At 53.6% G+C, this 18,400-nt stretch overlaps 1 protein-coding gene across 7 annotated transcripts; it reads right to left on the reverse strand.

Annotated features, from left to right (window-relative positions):
- Window positions 1–94: 94 nt before the first annotated feature.
- On the reverse strand, window positions 95–17,133 carry RTKN (rhotekin). Of its 7 annotated transcripts, none has more exons than XM_003908834.5 (13): window positions 15,077–16,342; window positions 14,273–14,699; window positions 6,965–7,164; window positions 4,792–4,853; window positions 4,641–4,694; window positions 4,424–4,541; window positions 4,023–4,232; window positions 3,067–3,161; window positions 2,850–2,956; window positions 2,497–2,625; window positions 1,655–1,823; window positions 1,399–1,503; window positions 95–805 (listed from the first exon to the last, which is right to left on the reverse strand). In XM_003908834.5, the coding sequence occupies exons 2-13, from the start codon at window positions 14,342–14,344 to the stop codon at window positions 474–476; spliced, it is 1,653 nt and encodes a 550-aa protein (XP_003908883.1). In that variant the 5' UTR covers window positions 14,345–14,699; window positions 15,077–16,342; the 3' UTR covers window positions 95–473. The 7 variants fall into 7 exon arrangements, with proteins under 7 accessions (XP_003908883.1, XP_003908885.1, XP_003908884.1 ...); XM_017947649.3 differs by lacking the exon at window positions 15,077–16,342 and adding an exon at window positions 16,425–16,493 and having other exon boundaries at window positions 114–805; XM_009184469.4 differs by lacking the exon at window positions 15,077–16,342 and adding an exon at window positions 9,937–9,980 and having other exon boundaries at window positions 114–805; window positions 14,273–14,312.
- Between the last annotated feature and the right edge of the window lie 1,267 nt (window positions 17,134–18,400).

An 18,400-nucleotide genomic window follows, 5' to 3' on the forward strand; every position in this document is an offset into this window, starting at 1 on the left:
ACTCAGTATCACAGTCATATTTCACAGCTGGTAAACTACGCTCCAGGGATGAAGTGAGGCAGGTCTAGACCAGGCAGAGAGAGGCACCCTGTCCTCAGGAGCCAGGTGAAGGCTGCTGTTAAATAGCTTTAATGGTTGATGTGGGAGTCACAAGGGAGGTATGTTTCCTCCAAGGGTTCTTCAGTGCCATCCTCAAAGCTGGTTAGTGCAGGGAGGTAGGGCAGAGTTGGTTCCAGTTTTCTTCCAGGAAGGGTTTAGGGAGGTCCCAGCCAGCCCCAGGAATGAGTCCCTCAGTACCATGGCAACCACAATTTAAGAGGGGCTTCTGCCCACCCCTGCAGCCTACCCCAGGTCCAGCAGAGGAACAGGAGGCCAGACTGGCCAGCTTGCTATAGACAGCGCCGTATCCAGAGCCCGACTGTGCATGGGTCATTTTCTCTTCTGGGCAGATCCTATGCCAGCACCTTTCTCTCTCACACTGGTGACTGGAGCCAAGTGCGAGGTTGGCCTTTACTGCAGAGGCCTCTGGTCCGTGGGGATCGCTGAGGTGGGAGGGGGGCAACCGAGCGAGCCCTCGGGGAGTGGTCTGGGGGTACAGCATCCAGGGAAAAGGTTCGGGGTCTCCCCCAGGGCAGGGGGTGGGTCCAGGCTGGGGCTGGGGCCACTGAGGCAGGCGAGCAGGGGTTAGGCAGGGCAGGCTGGTCTGTAAACATTGCCAGCCAGGGTGGGGGTGTTTCCAGCCTTGCGCCCTCCCGCTGGGTCAGGATGTCTGTCACCGCTGCGATGTCATCCAGCGGCTCAATAGCTGTGGCACCAGGAAGGGATTGGGGGAGGGGTGGGCTAGTCAGAGCTCAGGCCCCAAGCCTACCCAGCCCTATCACCTGTCACTGTAATAGGAGGAAAGCAAAGCCCGGATCTCAGCCGAGATTGCGTTATCCTGCAGGAGCAGCCCCTCACCTAGGCCCCCTGGGGCTATAGGCTCTGATAAAACTGTGGGATGAGGGGCACAAGGTAGATGGGGATGGGAAGGGGACGGGTGGGGAGCAGAGGTGGGTGAAGAAACCAAGAAACAGGAGAAAACGAAAGCGGTGCCAGGCAAGTGAGGGGTCAGAGGAAGAGACAGGAATCCACATGCAGAAAGGGAAACAGAAAACAAGAAATTAGGAAAGAAATCAATGAAATGATCCTGGCTTATTGGGGTTTTGTTTTGAAATTTGATGGAGGTGGTTCTAAGAGTTGGAGAAGAGAAAAGAACACACAGGATTGGGTGAGAATTGGGTCCCCAGAGATCTGGTGTAGCCCAGAGTGTGCTTTCTCTGTTTCCATTATCTGGTTTCTCTTGAAGTCCCCAACCCTACTTCCCATTAGCTTCCTGGAGTGCACATTCCTCTCACTTACCCATCTCATGGTACAAGGACCCCTGCTTTGCCAGTGCTTGGGGTGGTTTCCGGGAAGCAGGAGTTTCAATTTTCATGATTTCATCACAACACTGCTTCCACTGGCCTGGAGGAAGAGCGCTGATTAGAAGAGAAGGCCAGGCTGCCCTTTATCCTGCTACATTCCCTTCCACACAATCTTGAAACAGAGACCTTTAGGAAAAATGACAAAACTCCAGTCCTTCCCAGAGGTTCAACCCAGCCCCCTTCTCTCTTACTCATGTCAAAGAAAAGCTGCCACAGAGCCTCCATCCAGCTCTGCAGGGCTTCCCGACTTTCTGTCTGAAGGGTGTGTGTCACCACATCATCCCCATACTGGTTACTGATGCTTAGCGTGAAGGGCCGTCCTAGAGCCTGGTCCAGCTCCCCTGCCCGGACTCGAGTCTCCTGCAGGAGAAAGAAGAGGTCTGCCTTGGTCACAGAAGTTGGCAGTGACAATCAGGCAGCCTTGATCACCCCTGCCTTAGAAGAATGAGCTTGCGGGGCTTTTCCTGAGCCCTCTCATTTGCCTCCTACTGACCAGAGTAGGAAGGAATGGCAAAAAAGGGCTGGAGATGAGACAGCCAGTCCTGAGTCAGGGGAGGAAGAGCAGCTTGAGACAGGGAAAGATGGATTGAGCAAGGCAGGGAAGACACAGAGGTAGGCAAGGATGCTCCAGCCAGAGGTCCCTCCGAATTGCCAAAAAGTAGGCAGGAAAGCCAATAAAAGGGATGGGGAGCAAAGAAGGGCAATTGGACCTGGAGAGAAAGGGGAAGTGGTAAAATAGATACAAGTTGGAATCTGAGGGAGAAGAGGGAGAGAGGATGAAAAGCCCTGAACTGGCAGGCGGGAAAACCCTCTCTGAGACTTGGCAGGGACTGAGGATGGCAAATGAATGGGACAGTCCTCTCCCAGTGATGCTGTGGTGGGGAGAATACGGGCCCCAGAAGCTGGATGTGGCACTGTCAGGAGCAGGAGGCCTGCTTCTATCTCTCTGAGGTACGTGCCCACCCTCCTGGGGCCTGAAGGAGAGGCTCCTGGGCCTGTGCCTTTGGTGGCCTTACCACAAGGGACCCATCACCTTGTTGATGGCAATAGTAAGCAGCGGCTCTTCCCCAGTGTCTGCATCCTCAGGTCGCCGGTAACAGAAGAGGTTTGTGCCTTTTAGAACTCCATGCACTTGTGCCCAGTTCTGCATCTCCCCAGCTGACTGCACAAATGACTCAACATTTTCTGGGGAAGTCACACCCCCCAGTATCCCTCTTCTCAGCCCCGCTTTTGTCCACCCTGCTGTCCATTCCTCCCCTCATCTGGTCATATCCCATTTCTTCCACCCAAATCTTGATTTTTCATTAGCTCTTCTATTCCTGGTTATCCTGCTCTCCTCTGCCTTCTCCCTGCTCCCTTCCACTCCTCAGGGCCCTCTCACCTCACCTGCACCCTGAGGGTACCACTTGCAGTAGGCTGAGTCATGCAGAGAGGCTGAGCTGCCAGACGGCAACACACACTACCATAAAGGGGTAGCCAGGCAGGGTTCTCCTCTGGGGGAGGAGGAAGTGCAGGGTGAGGTAGGGGAATGAGAAGGGGACCATCCCACAGCCCCTCTTCTCACCATCACATGTGTGTGTCCCCCATGCACATACATGCTTACCATGACTGGCAAGGGTGAGGTCATGTGTGCGGAATCCATCTTGCACTGCTGCCAGGGTGAGTGTGGTGTGAGCCAAGAGGTGGTAACGAGGACCACTAAGGGAGATAGGAGAGAGCATCAGCCGAGGGAGGGGCGTGTTGGCCAGCAGGAACTCTAAGGGCTGAGCAGATCTGCCCCATTGTTCAGGCTGCCCCACAGAAAACTCACTTGTCTCCCCAGAGGGTTAGGAATGAACATTTACTGAGCTCCAGCTAAGTGTCAGGACCTATGCTTTATATGTTTTATCCCACTGTATTCCTATGACAGCCCTGTGAGGTTGGTGGCATTCTTCAACTAGATGAGGCAACTTGAGGCTTAGAGAGGTTAAGAAACTTGCCCATAGTTTGTAACTGGAAAGTGGGGGAGTTTGAATTTGAACCCATATCTGTGTCCAAAATCAGTATTCTGTTGACTACCCAAAGGTTCTCAAACTGCTTCTCAGAGTCTCAGTGGTCCCATGAGGTGTCTCCGGGTGCATGTAGATACCACCACAGGTCCAGGGTACTCTGCTCCAACCAAGAAGCTCTGCTCTATCCACATAAAATGTATTTGCTAGGCTGAGTGCTGTGGCTCATGCCTGTAATCCTACCACTTTGGGAGGCTGAGGCGGGAGGATCACTTCAGCCCAGGAGTTTGAGACCCCATCTCTAAAAATAAAATGTATTTGCTGCTACTAAAAAGTTAAGACCCCAAGGCCTAAGTCTCCCTGCCTTCCTACTGGTATTCTGGACTGACTTCAGCCCAGCTCTGGGGCGTGGGCTAGAATGCCTCCCAGCTACGTGGCCACTGCTCATTCATGTCTGTCTGCACATCCTGGCAGCAATGCAAAATGGGTTCTGCACACTCAACACAGTTCAAAGGTCACCTGTGGGCCGAATATAGGCAGCTGAGGGTAGTGGCAGTGTGCAAGGCCTTACCCAACAGCTGGGGTGGGAAGCAAGATGGGACTGCTCCCTGAACCCCCAGCACTGTCCAGCGATGCCCGGACACGCCTCCCTGAGGAGCGGCCCAGGGAGCTGCTGAGTTTGGTGGCAAGCCTCTTGGGGGCACCAGTCAGGGCCCCCTCTTCTTCCACACAGGCCCCATACAGCTCTAACCGAAGTTCAAAGTCTGGCCCCGCCTCAGCGCTGGTGGGAGGAAGGAGGGTGATCACAGGAAAGTCCAGGGAGGCAGAGGGTGGGGGATGTGGGTGGGGCAAATGCAGGACAGCTCCACAGGGAAGGCCAGGTGCCCCCCACCCACAGCTTCCTCCCCTGGAACTTGCTCATCTAGAACTGGAGCAGAGTGGAGGAAGGGAGCCACAGTTTGAGGTACTCACAAGAGCACATTGCTCTGAAAGGAGATGTCTGTAAGGGTCCTGTCCACCAGGATCATCTCTGTGTCCTGGATGTGTTCCCCCAGCTGCAGTAGCAGGAACACAGCCCAGCGGTGCAAGTCTAGGAACAAAGAGGGCAAAACTCAAAAAACACGTCCCACAAGAGCCTCCTACTTCAGGGTCATTCCCCTGAATCTGTCCCAGGGTGTGTGGAACTCACCACCTTTGTTCTTGAAATATTCTGTGTCCTTCCACATGAGTGGAATCCGGAGGTCTAAGGGGCAGAGGGGTAGGAACAGATGTTGAGATGGGGCAAAAGGCCGTGTGCTTGGGCAAGGGGTGCCAGCAGCTGGGGTAGCTGTGCTTCTTACCGGAGATGCAGACCCGGCCGCGGCAGGGGGAGCGCTCAGCGGGCGGGCCACTGTCAGAAGGCCTGTGGATAAATCACAATGTCCTGGCCTGGCCTCTAGCCACTATTCCCCCTTGCTCTGGTCCCAAGGACTCTAGGATCCCCCTGGTCCCAGGGCTTCAGCCACCAGGTCCCCAGCCAGGCTGACAGGCAGGGCTGAGGGACTATAAAGGGAAAGTTGTCCATTGAACCCAGCAGTTTGCCAGGCTTGGGGACACCAGGGACACTCAAGCCACGTTAACTCACACATAAGGCACAAGCTCAGGGCTCCTCTCTCCAAGCACCCTCCCTGACCACCTCTCCAGACCCCTGCCAAGGACAGGTGTGGCCTTGAGGGGACAGGTGCCCACAGAGAGACTTCATTTCCAGGGCTCTCCATTAAACCCCTGCCTTAGAGGCATTTCCAGGCTTTTTTTTTTTTTCTTTCTGTTTTCTTTTTTTTTTAACAATAGGAAGGCTGCTTATTTCCCACTATCCCATCACTGCTTTGATATAGGAGGGTACTGGGTCAGAAAATAATTTGGCCAACGTTTGTTCAAAGGGAAATCACCAATAGGGAAGAGTTACATTCTATTCACTACAGACCCTTTTCCTTCCCTACCACTCCCCAACTTCGATTTCTCCTTTTTCCTCCTGGCCCTATATGCTGTACCCTACTAGTGCCCCAAGTTCTGCAGCCCCCTACCCACCCCACTGCAGGGCCCAACACCCCACCTTCCTTCCCTCCCCGCGCATCAGGACTCACCACATGTGTCTCTTTCCTGAAGCGACTGCCAGTTCATCTGTACTTATCCATAATGCCACTAAAGTAATTACTGACTTAGTAGAGCCTTAAGCTAAATGATGTGGCACTAATGGCAATGTGTTTAGCTGCCAGGCACTTGGGGTGTACCTCAAATCACCTGTGTGGGCTGTGTGAGGACTTAGGCAGGACAGAGTCTGTCCATGCTGCTTTTCAGGAGAGGCTGTCCCCCCGCCAGCTTGCCCTTCCTCTAGCTTCATGGGATAGCCATAGAGTGGGTTTTCTGCCTTCTGGTAGCTTCATGGGTGAGCTCCTGGCAACCTCCCCTTGTGTCAGCCTTCATGGGTGGAATGAGCACCACGCCTGTGAGGGGCTGGGACTAATTCCCCAAGCAGCCTCAGTGGAGTAAGTAGGCCACTTTCCTAAAAACCAGTTCTCCAAATGACCACTTTATCCAAATTGGCATATTCTTAGAATAATTTGCCAAATATTTTCCCCACTATTTTGGTTTTATCATGGCATCACTTAAGTCATTATAGACTTGTCAGATCAACAGTCTAATGTCAGTGTTGCTTACATTTTACGTCCAGAAGCTGCGCCCTTTTAGAATGCACAATCTAATTTGTTTGAATGGGTAGGCTTTCCTTAAGTGGTTTCTTTTTTTTCTTTTTTGAGACGGAGTCTCGCTGTGCTCCCAGGCTGGAGTGCAGTGGCGTGATCTCGGCTCACTGCAAGCTCCGCCTCCCGGGTTCACACCATTCTCCCGCCTCAGCCTCCCAAGTAGCTGAGACTACAGGCGCCCGCCACCACGCCCGGCTAGTTTTTTGTATTTTTAGTAGAGACGGGGTTTCACCATGTTAGCCAGGATAGTCTTGATCTCCTGACCTCGTGATCCACCCGCCTCGGCCTCCCAAAGTGCTGGGATTACAGGCTTGAGCCACCGTGCCCGGCCCTTAAGTGGTTTCTTATTTCCTTTCCCACTCCCTGCCTCTGATGGTGAACCCCGGAACAAACTATTGTCGGTATGTGGTAAATTGGCCATTTTGTGAACCAGCATTGAGGAAATTAATTTTCCAAAAGCCAGGTAGCCAGTCTTATTGGATCACAGACAGGGCTTAGCAAATTAGTGCTTTTGCATTACTTGCTACCCTTCAGATCAGCTACCTTTCACTAGACACACTGACTTTCCTAAGTCCTGCCCTGCCTACTCACAAATACGCCTCTGGGCAACACATAATGGTGGTAAAACACCAAGGTCTCTCCCAGGTCCCTGATAAGACTTCATGGGGAAGTCATCTTTAAGGTGGTCCACATGCCACACATGCACACACTGCACCATCACCACCCAGAAGGCCTCCTGCCTCCATCAAGGCCTCGCCTCCCCCTTGCTCACCGCCGGCCTGTCTTCCCCAGCACCTGCGCCTCCTTGCGCCGCTGCAGCTCGCCCATGTAGCTGAGGATGCGGCTGTTGCACACTAGCAGGCTCTTGGTGGCCTCCAGAGCCTGCTCTCGCTGGGAGCAGGCTGCCAGCAGCTTACAGGCCCCTTCCCTCATCCGGATCTCATGGTCTAGCTTCCTCTGCAACTCCGTGTCCTAGCCAGGGTTGGGGGAAGGGTGAGAAGGAAATGTCAGTCAGAGGACAGGCTAAAGCACTCCCCAGTCCCCAAGTGGGCTGTGGCCAGTAAAACTGACAAGAAACTAATGTTTTAGGCAGTTCAAGAGCAGGCATTGGGTGTCAATCTCAGCTGCCCACGAATATCCAGAGAAGCTTTGTAGCCAGGTGCAGTGGTGTGTGAGGGAGGCTGAGGCGGGAGGATCCCTTGAGCCTAGGAGATCAAAGGCCAGCCTGAGCAACATAGTGAGACCCCACCTCTAAAAAATATATATAACAAATAAGAAAAATAGAGATGCCCTCATGCATTTGATGGTTGGAAGTATAAATTCCTTCAGCCTCTTTTGAGTGCAATTTGGAAAAAAATCTATGAAAACTACAAATTCATATATCCTCTAATCCAGCTATCCAATATCTAGGAGTTTATCTTACACATATAGTTTCACATATAACTAGGTAAAGCCATACACACAAAAATATTCATTGCAGCATTGTTTTAAAAATCAAAATTAAGGCCGGGCGCGGTGGCTCAAGCCTGTAATCCCAGCACTTTGGGAGGCCGAGACGGGCGGATCACGAGGTCAGGAGATCGAGACCATCCTGGCTAACACGGTGAAACCCCGTCTCTACTAAAAAAAATACAAAAAACTAGCCGGACAAGGTGGCGGGCGCCTGTAGTCCCAGCTACTCGGGAGGCTGAGGCAGGAGAATGGCATAAACCCGGGAGGCGGAGCTTGTAGTGAGCCGAGATCCGGCCACTGCACTCCAGCCTGGGCGACAGAGTGAGACTCCGTCTCAAAAAAAAAAAAAAAATCAAAATTAAAACCCCCTCAGTAGGACATTGGTTAAGTAAGTAACAGCACATCTGTACCCTGTAGTATTGCAGACATTAAAGAGGTATGCATTTGTATACAGATATGAAACAATCTCCAAAATAAATTATGTGAGGAAAGAATGGTAGTATTACACATACATGTATGATATATATGTGTATGCATGCATATATATACATATATATAGATATGCATATTTATGCATAAAATATTAGTGATTGTAGGCCTGGGAGCCAGGAATGGAAAACATTTATACTTTTTTTTTTTTTGAGACTGAGTCTCACTCTGTCACCCAGGCTGGAGTGCAGTGGCGCGATCTCAACTCACTGCAACTTCTGCCTTCCAGGTTCAAGTGACTCTTGTGCCTCAGCCTCCTGAATAGCTGAGATTACAGGCATGCACCACCATGCCCAACTAAGTTTTGTATTTTTTTTTTTTTGAGACAGTCTCACTCTGTTGCCCAGGCTGGAGTGCAGTGGCATGATCTCGGCTCACTGAAACCTCCACCTCCCAGATTCAAGCAATTCTCCTGCCTCAGCCTCCGGAGTAGCTGGGATTACAGGTGTGAGCCATCACACCCAGATAATTTTTATATTTTTAGTAGAGACGGGGTTTCACCATGTTGGCCAGGCTGGTCTCGAAATCCTGACCTCAGGTGATCTACCCGCCTCAGCCTCCCAAAGTGCTGGGATTATAGGCATGAGACACCACGCCCGGCCGAACTTTTGTATTCTTAGTAAAGATGGGGTTTCCCCATGTTGGCCAGCCTACTCTCGAACTCCTGGCCTCAAGTGATCCTCCCGCCTCGGCCTCCCAGAGTGCTGGGATTACAGGCTTGAGTCACCGTACCCAGCCTAATGATACTTTATATATACTCTTTGTACTACTGGAAATTGTATTTCCTTTAAAAAATATTAGATCTTTGGAGTTTAAAAAAAAAAAGACCAGGCCCTACCTAAGATTTGCAGAATAAGAATCTCTAGGAGTAGGGCATATGTACTTTTGGAAAAGTCCCCAAGTGATTCTGAGGTACAGCCAGGTTGAGAACCACCAACTTATGGGAATGGATAGAAGGAAAGGCAAATGAGAGTTATCCCTCAGACTCAAGTGATGCTGGGGACATCTAGTTGGCAAGGGATCAGTGGACAAGGAGCATACCACCTACAGTGTTCATTGATGCTGCACAGAACCCTATACACCCCAAATTAGAAGACTAGAAGACCCAACACCTACTGGCCCTCTGAGCTTGGGAGATAAGGTCAGAGGCAAGGAATGGGGATGGGAAGGTAGGTGGTCCAGGAGTGAGAGACTGTGGATAAGGGCCAGCTGAGAGGCACTGGGAGAGACACCAGGATTCTCAGGAACATTCATTTAGAAAGGAGCCCTTCCTGCTTCTTAAAAAGCAATGGGCAGGCCGGGCGCGGTGGCTCAAGCCTGTAATCCCAGCACTTTGGGAGGCCGAGACGGGCGGATCACGAGGTCAGGAGATCGAGACCATCCTGGCTAACACGGTGAAACCCCGTCTCTACTAAAAAATACAAAAAACTAGCCGGGCGAAGTGGCGGGCGCCTGTAGTCCCAGCTACTCGGGAGGCTGAGGCAGGAGAATGGCGTGAACCCGGGAGGCGGAGCTTGCAGTGAGCTGAGATCCGGCCACCGCACTCCAGCCTGGGCGACAGAGCCAGACTCAGTCTCAAAAAAAAAAAAAAAAAAGCAATGGGCAATTAGCTCAACCTCCTTAAGCCTCAGTTTCCCCATCTGTAAAGCAGGAATGGAAATAGTCCCTAGATCCTAGGGCTGTGAGAATTCTGTGAGGCAGGAACTTAAAGCACTTAGCACAGTGCCCAGCATGCGGCATACATTAATGGCAGGGATGCTTATTTCATGATGCTATACTTTGGCAGTAGCAGCATTTACTCACTGGAGCATTCCTGTGCTCTGCAAGGCTGTACATTTAAAATCCAGCTGGGAGATGAGAGATGACAACTTTAATGGCTGCTCCATAAGTGCCATGTCATGGCACAATCATGCTCACAAGAAACAGACTCTGTTTGCTTCTGGCTGAGGTGATCAAGGAAAGCTTCAGAGAGGAGTTGGAAGACTAACTCCATCACAGTGTACAGATTGGTTCAGGAGACAAGTCGAGCCACCCATTTGAAACAGGGGAACTAATGTGACCACCCCAAACCTGTCTTTTTCCTCATACCAGCTCTCCTCCATACCCTGTGCCCTTGTATCTGTCCCTAGTGGCTCCAGCCTTCAAGTCTCTCAGACCTGAACACCCTAATTTCCCTCTCCTAAAACCCTTGTCCCGCCTGCCTACAGATGCTTCCTTGGCTATTTTCTGGGCCACCGTGCTAGGCCGGACTTTTATCACCTTCCCCCATCACCATCCACCTGTTTTCCTTCTGTAATAAGCCAACCCTTTCCCAAAGTCCCTCCACCAAGAAGCCCTTTCAGACTACATAGGTCCTCCCAGTCTAGTTTTGTCTGCACCAGGGTTCTACGCTGCCTGCCAACCCCCACCCTAGTCTGCACCCAGCTTCAGCCACAAACATCCCAAATGGGTGAGCCCGGCAGGAAGGGGACACAGAGGTGTCCTCAACCCCCATCTTGGCTAGTCTCATCCCAGTCCCAGCACTCACGGATCCTTCCCCAGCCCTGTCCATTGCGAGAGGCGCGCACAGGCGCGCGAAGTCCAGAGAGCTGCACTGGCCTGGGGAGCCCGCGGGGCCCGAGGGCCGCGGGAAATCGGAGGAGCCAGGGCGCCGGCGTAGCTGCACCGCCTCCAGCCACAGCGATCGGGGCGCCGGTGACATCAGCTCCCAATTGCCGCGAGAGCAACTGAAGGGTACCAGGGCGTTGGAGGTCCCTCCGGGCAACTGGTTGGGCTTGGCTCAAGGCGGTGCTTCCACCGAGACTCCGTCGCGGCAGGAAGGGACCTCCGGGAGTGCGCCCCACCGCCCTGGAAAAGCTCCTGGCCTTCACGACGTGCTCCAGCTCTGGGAGGCCCCTCCCGCGTAGCGTTTGCCCTCCAAGTTGACCCCTTGCCTGAGAGTATGGAGGGCGGATAGTGTATACATTAGGAGAGCTGGGGCCCTAGGGAGGTCGCTGGGCCTAGCATGGATGAGCGGGACCACAAGCCCAGACACCTCCTCTATTTCCTTACTGCTCTCCAGCCCCAAATCCACTCTCCCAAGGCCCAAGGCCGGGAGCGCCCTAGGAAACTGGCTCCCACCTTTTCACGCAGAGGAACTGGGAATCCTGGCTCAGGATCTGGACCCTTGTGCTTCCAGCGTTTCCCCACCCCAGGGATAGTTCTTTGTTGCCCCCTCCCCACCCAAACGCACCCTCTCCCCAAGTGGGCATCATTTGCCCCAGGCTCCCCTGGGAAAGAGCCCAGAGCTGGGTGTCAGCTGGACCTGGGTCAGATCCCAAGGGGCTAGAGAATGAGTCATGTGCCCCACACACATTAGGCCCCCTGTTGATATCCCTTCCACCCCTCCCACTCTCTTCTGTCTCTGACTTCCTGCTCTGCTTCTCACCACCCTCTGTTTCCTTCAGAATTTCCACCAGGGCTAAGTACAAATCCTGGCTTAGGGACTTGACAAGCCCAGAGAATTTGACCCCTGGAGCCTGAGTTTGTAAAATGGGGAGTATTCCACCTCCTTTGTAGCACTGTTTGAGAATTATATGGGAAAGTCTCATCTCTACCCGGGCCTAGCACATGTTTTAAAACAAGCTCCCTTTACTTGCAGCTTGAGTCACTTCCTCCAGAAAGTCTTCTGGGATTTACTCTTCCATGACTCTCTCTCTTAACATTCCCTGAAACATCAATGGGTCTCTCTTTTGAGGACCTGCTGAACTTGGTTGAGAAAGAACACAGCACCCTCAGCCACTCTCCTAAAGGAGAGTGACCAAAGTGAAACTGAGCCTCTCCTCTGCCCCAGAACTTGAACAGGCCTCCCACAGAGAAAAATTACATTTTTTGGAGGAGGGCAGGATGCAGAATTTAAATATTTACATACCTAGACCAGCTCTGTCCAATAAAACCTTCTGCGGTGATGGAAATGTTCAGTAACCATCTAGCACTTGAAATATGGCTACAGCAACTGTAACTGACATGGACACTGCAGAGGACTATGAATGGCAAATAGGTTTTATCTCATGTACTGATGGAGGATAATTAGGTAGAGTCCCAACGAGTTCACTGGACACCTTTCTACAAATTAGGAAAAGTTGACCCTCTCCAGGCAAAAAAAATAGATAAAGGTGCTCCCTCCTGATGCAGTTGAAACCAGACCAGGACTCTCACCTCTGGCTGGCACCTGTGTGAAGGACAGACACAACCTGCACAGTTTATGCCAAGATGGTCCTGAGAAAGATTCTGAGGCCAGGTCTGGGCTCATTGATAAAGAGTGCCAAAATTGACCAGTAACATGTACTATGATCCAGGGAGTAGGGGCAGGGCTTGAGCAGGGCAGCACATCCTGATCTAGACTCTTTGCAGTCCTGCCTCTGACCTCTCAGCAGCAGCCCCTGCCTGGTCCAGGCAGTCACTTCCACAGCTTCCTCCATCTTCCCCACCTCCGTAAACAGCCACACCACCCAGTTGCTTAGCCACATACCTGGGAATCATCCTGGAGTTCTCTTTCTTTGCCTTACCCCCCCCCCCCCAATTCAATCCATCAGCAAATCCTGTCAGACCTACCACTACCATTTTAAATCTACTCCCTTTCTCCACCATGAGCATTTTAATTCACACCACGAGGTTTACTACCCTATTACTGAAACAGCCTCCCACCTGGACATTTGCGACCTCTCTTGCCAACCCTCCACTCCCAACCCTACCATCAACTTCCCACCAGCCTATTCTCCATAGCAGCCATCATTTAAAAACATGACTCATGGGTCATTCCCTTGCTTAAAACCCTTCCATGGCCCAACATCACACTTAAGGTGAAATCCAGGTGCTTTATCATGGTCTTCAAGGCCCTGCATGATCTGGCCCCTGCCCATCAGCTCCACCCCAACTACTATATTCCAGCCACACTGGCTCTCTTTCCCACAAATATATTACCCTCATCCTCATCTCAGGGCCTTTGCCCTTCCTCCAATCTTCACGTATCTCCAAATCCTCCTGAGCTTAGCTCAAAGATCTCCCAACAGAGGCCTCCCCTGACCTCACATCTAACATTGCCTACCTCATCTGATTTTCATTACATCCCCATTTTCATCATAATTTCTTTACGTGATATTATTTATGTGTTTGTATGTATATTTCTGTTCTCCCACTACAATGGAACTTTCTTGTCTTGTTCACTGAGGTATCTTATGGTCTAGAAAGGAGCTTGGCACATAGTACATGTTCTATACATGTGTTTAAGAATACATAGGTAGGCCGGGCGCAGTGGCTCAAGCCTGTAATCCCAGCACTTTGGGAGGCCGAGACGGGCAGATCACGAGGTCAGGAGATCGAGACCATCCTGGCTAATCCGGTGAAACCCCGTCTCTACTAAAAAAATACAAAAAACTAGCCAGGCGAGGTGGCGAGCGCCTGTAGTCCCAGCTACTCCGGAGGCTGAGGCAGGAGAATGGCGTGAACCCGGGAGGCGGAGCTTGCAGTGAGCTGAGATCCGGGCACTGCACTCCAGCCTGGGCGACAGAGTGAGACTCCGTCTCAAAAAAAAAAAAAAAAGAATACATAGGGCAAGGTGCAGTGGCTCACACCTGTAATCTCGACATTTTGGGAGGTCGAGGTAGGGAGATCGCTTGAGCCAGGACCAGCCTGGGCAATATAGTGAGACCTCGTCTCTATAAATAATTGAAAAAAACAAATACATGAATAAACAGCACCTTGCCATCTCAAGGGCCAGCAGAATCCTTACTCATAGCCCAGAGTCCTTCTCTTCTCTAGTAAAGCTACATCCTTTCTGCAAACCTCGCTCACACTGAACTCCTCTCTTCTTCCCATACCTAAAAGGAACCCTTATCCCCAGAACAGACATCTACACTCACCCACAGAGCTTCCTCAAATAGGTGTAAAAACCCTGCTGCAAACATAAGACTACGATGGGCAGAACTGAGCCTGGGTCCACACACTGCACCCAACACAAGGCATAGGGAACCACCTGTCCCTCTCCCCACTTTAAGCAGGCCTGGCTCTCCCCACCATGCTCTAGCAGGAATGTGCAGGGCAGACATTGGGGCTGGGATACAAGTGAAGAAAGTGTATACTCCAAGGGTCGGGGGATTACCTCCAGGCTGAGTGCCATCTGCCGAATGTAGAGCATATTCAGGTCCTCCAGGATGTGCAATCTGTCCTGCATCTCTGTGCCCCCCGGTGCCCTTTCCTTTGTCAGCCCCTCCAGAGGGGGGACAGACAGGTACCACACTGTCCCACAGTTCCTCCTCCCACTGTTCCCTCAGTCTTTAAAGAGGTGGCCAGCTCTTGGGCAGAGGTCAGAGGCTGCCCTTATCCCTCTGCACTCCTGTTAAACCTCTCTGGCTGCTGTGACAAATTTTCCTTGCCCACTGCTGCTCCGGGGCCCTGCTGTGAGCCAGGCAGGGAAAAAAAGGAAAGCGAAGTGAGGATGAGTGGGGTCCCAGGAGGAAAGGCCAGCTGCAGAGGGGGCTCTAGGCACAGAGTGTCCAGTCTCGCTTTGGTGGCAGCTGTTCTCCCAGCTGTGGAAGAAAAAGGCCCTTTCATTCCGACTCTGGCCGCTCCCCAGCCCCCGCCCACATCCCTGGCCTGGTGGACAGAGAATCTATGTGTGGAGAGGGCAGTGAGGGGCAGGCACAACTGGAAGGGGGCAGGGAAACGACGCCTCATGCAGGTTCTAGAGCCATAGGGCTTGCAGGAGGTTGGAGCTTTCCGAGAGGGGTTCCGGCTTAGTTTGAGAAAGTTAGAAAAAAGAGCCACAGAGGTGAGGACCTCAGGGGAGAGTGAGCCCAGGGAGCCCAGGACAAAGGGGTGAGTTGGTAAAGCAGCCCAGCCCCAGGGCCACCCCTTCCAACTCAGGGCCCCCATCCAGCCCGCTCCACCCTGGACTCACAATTACCTCGCTTTTCCAGAGAAGGGAGGAGAGGGAGGGAGGAAAGCAGGGGTGTGCCTGTCTGCTGCTGTCCCGCTCCCTTCTGCAGGCCCCTTCCCTTCCAGACAGGAAACCAGCCCCGAATCCCAGCCAGCTGCAGCCTAGCGCCCCCGCCTCCACGCCAGGCCCACGGAGTCACACTCCACTCGGCGGCCGCCGGGCTCTGCGGCTCCGCCCCAGGTCCTCCGAGCTGTCCCCGAAGGCCAGGCTAATCCCAGGGGCGGCCCCAGCTCCCAGGCTCCTCCTCCTGGTCCCAGGCCGCGCCCCTTACTGCCCCACGCTGGCCCCACGCGGGTTCCTCGGGCCCAGTCGCTTGGGGGCAAGGGGACCCGACAAAGGCCCCCTCTCCGCAGGCCCACCAGCTTCTGAATCAGAGAAGGCACGGGACACCGGGACAAGGGTGTGAAAGAGCCTTTGTTCTGGGCAGGCTGGAGGGAAAGGGCAGAAGCCAGGCCTGGAATCCCAGCCGGGAGGGCGAGGGGGCGGGAGGAAGGCCCACCTCACTTAACCCTTTCCAGACCCGGAAGGGAAGGCTTGGAACTGGGCTCTCCTTGGGCGAGTGTGAGTCTGACCTTGGGGACAGAAGAGTCTTCGGGATAGCTATTCGCCCTGTTAGTCCCCGCTCAACCACACACCTTCAGCCCCGCCCTAGCCTCTAGGGCTTTACAGGTGGGGCTCCAACCGGTTAACGCGTGGACGGTGGACGGGGGAAACGCTCAGCCTAGGGGCTGGACTCCTCTTAGGCACCAGGAAAGGAGGCGGAAATTTTGCGTGTGGGAACTAACCCCAAAGAGTTAAAAGCCCTGCAGGGGCATAGAGGAGCCTTTGAATTGGGCTTCCGAGAAGCGAGCCACCCCGGCCTAAAGTCGGGATTGATGACAGGCTGGCCCAGATGGCTGCGACAGGTTGTGGGATGGGGCTGGCGGCAGGGGAACAAGCGGGAGCCCAGGCCAAGAGTCCGAGCGTTTGGGGCCCGCCTAGTTGCCCACTGCCCTTGGCCTGGGGATACCCAGGACATTTTGGGGTCCAGGCACATTTTGGGAGTCGAGCTGGGGCCCTACAAATGGAGACCAACCTGGCTTTTTCCAGGCTCAGGCAAATCATCCTAACCAGGCCGGGTAATGGGCAGCATGGATCCAATGAAAATGCAGACCGTCCACACCTTACTTTTCAAGTCAACAACTCCGTCGGGTTTGTACCCAGACAGTGCGCCCCCGTCCCTTGGCGTCCACGCGGGCGAGGGAAGGAGGCCGAGGTGGCTGGGGCTGCCCCCGGGATTCCGCGGAAGGGGAAGGCAGGGACGCGGGTCTCTCACCTCGGGCGGGTCGCTGAAGAGGCTGAGTCGGAAGCGGCCGCGTTTGAACTCCATCTCCAGGGCGGATCCCCTGGCCACGGTGACCCGGCTCCGGTGGTTTCGGGAGAACATGTTGGCGGCCCTGCGACTTCGCCTGCGCAGTGCGCTCCCCGCGCCGCTCGGCTTAGTCTCCTCTCCGCGGCTTCTGTCTCTCGACGCTCGCCCGCCAGTCCGGCCGGGAATCTCCCGCTGCGGGGCTCCAAACCCCGCCCCCGGAGACGACACCTGGGCCGGGCAGGGCGCGGCAACCTCCTCTTCCACCCCCGCCAAAGGCCCAGCCCGTCCGGCCAGTCCCTGGGCGCCAAGCCGACCTGGCCCGACGGCCCCGGAGCCAGAGGCGCCCTGCACCTCGCGAGCACTGCGGAGGCGCGTTCTCCCTGCCCGCGCGGGTCGCGAGCGCTTACCTGGACTTGGGGCAGGCTGAGAAGCCCTGCCCCGCCAGCCGCCCCCGCCTGGCAAGCCTGGCTTCACGGGCGCTGAAAACCCCGTGGCCAAGGGATCGCCGCGTAGCACGTTCCGGCTCTACTCGGGCCCTGGGACCTTGCCCAGTTTCAATCCCGGCAGCCTCTGAAGAGACCATTTCAACATCCCACAGTCCCGAATATTCCTTCTTCGTCCCCCTCCCCACTTAGGCTCCTCTGCGAGGCTATCCGCCCAAGCCTAGTGGCCACAACTGATGAGGCGGTGCTTAAACACGTCGTGAAACCCCAGCTCTGTCACTGACTCACCTTGCAGTCATTGACTTGGTCCAGTCATTGGCCTTTCTGAGCTTCAGTTTTCTCATCTGTTCAGTGGGAATACTGTAATTATCACCTCTCCTCAAGTTGCTATGAGGATTACCTAGAAGAATGAGGGTAAAATGCCCAGCATAGTGCCTGGCACAAGGCAAGTGCCCCATATTTGCAGCCATAAAGAGCAGCCGGGCGCGGTGCAATCCCAGCACTTTGGGAGGCTTAGGAGGGTGGATCACAGGTTCGAGACCAGCCTGACCAACATGGAGAAACCCCGTCTCTACTAAAAATACAAAATTTAGCCGGCCGTAGTGGCGCATGCCTGTAATCCCAGCTACTTGAGAGGCTGAGGCAGGAGAATTGCTTGAACCCGGGAAGCAGAGGTTGTGGTGAGCTGAGACTGTGCCACTGCACTCCAGTCTGGGAAACAAGAGCAAAACTACATCTCAAACAAACAAACAAACAAACAAACAAAAACAATGACTGGGCGCAGTGGCTCAAGTCTGTAATTCTAGCACTTTGGGAGGCCAAGGGGGACTGATTACTGGAGCTCAGGAGTTGGAGACCAGCCTGGGCAACATGGTGAAATCCTGTCTCAACAAAACACACACACACAGACACACACACAAATTAGCCTGGCCTGGTGGTGGTGCATACCTGTAGTCCCAGCTACTCGGGAGGCTAAGGTGGGAGGATGGCTTGAGCCCAAAAGCTCAAGTCCAGCCTGGGCAACATAGTGGGACCCCATCTCTTTTTTTTTTTTTTTTTTTTTTTTTTTTTTATGGAGTCTCGCTCTGTCGCCCAGGCTGGAGTGCAGTGGCCGGATCTCAGCTCACTGCAAGCTCCGCCTCCCGGGTTTACACCATTCTCCTGCCTCAGCCTCCCGAGTAGCTAGGACTACAGGTGCCCGCCACCTTGCCCGGCTAGTTTTTTGTATTTTTTTTTAGTAGAGACGGGGTTTCACTGTGTTAGCCAGGATGGTCTCGATCTCCTGACCTCGTGATCCGCCCGTCTCGGCCTCCCAAAGTGCTGGGATTACAGGCTTGAGCCACCGTGCCCGGCCAAGGACCCCATCTCTTAAAAAGCATTACAAATATATATTACTTTTTATTTTTTATTTTTTATTTTTTTGAGACAGAGTCTCACTCTGTCACCCAGGCTGGAGTGCAATGGCATGATCTTGGCTCACTGCAACCTCTGCCTCCT

This window comes from Papio anubis, chromosome 14, assembly GCF_008728515.1.
Source record: "Papio anubis isolate 15944 chromosome 14, Panubis1.0, whole genome shotgun sequence".
NCBI lineage: Eukaryota > Metazoa > Chordata > Mammalia > Primates > Cercopithecidae > Papio > Papio anubis.

Excerpts from the sequence above, each read along its gene's own strand:
- RTKN (XM_003908835.5), bottom strand. The coding sequence starts at position 16,535 with ATGTTCTCCCGAAACCACCGGAGCCGGGTCACCGTGGCCAGGGGATCC. Across the intron at positions 2,626-2,849 it reads GTGGTACCCTCAGGGTGCAG|TCAGCTGGGGAGATGCAGAA; the intron begins GTGAGGTGAGAG and ends TCATTTGTGCAG. Across the intron at positions 1,504-1,654 it reads GCAGCTTTTCTTTGACATGA|GCCAGTGGAAGCAGTGTTGT; the intron begins GTAAGAGAGAAG and ends CTCTTCCTCCAG.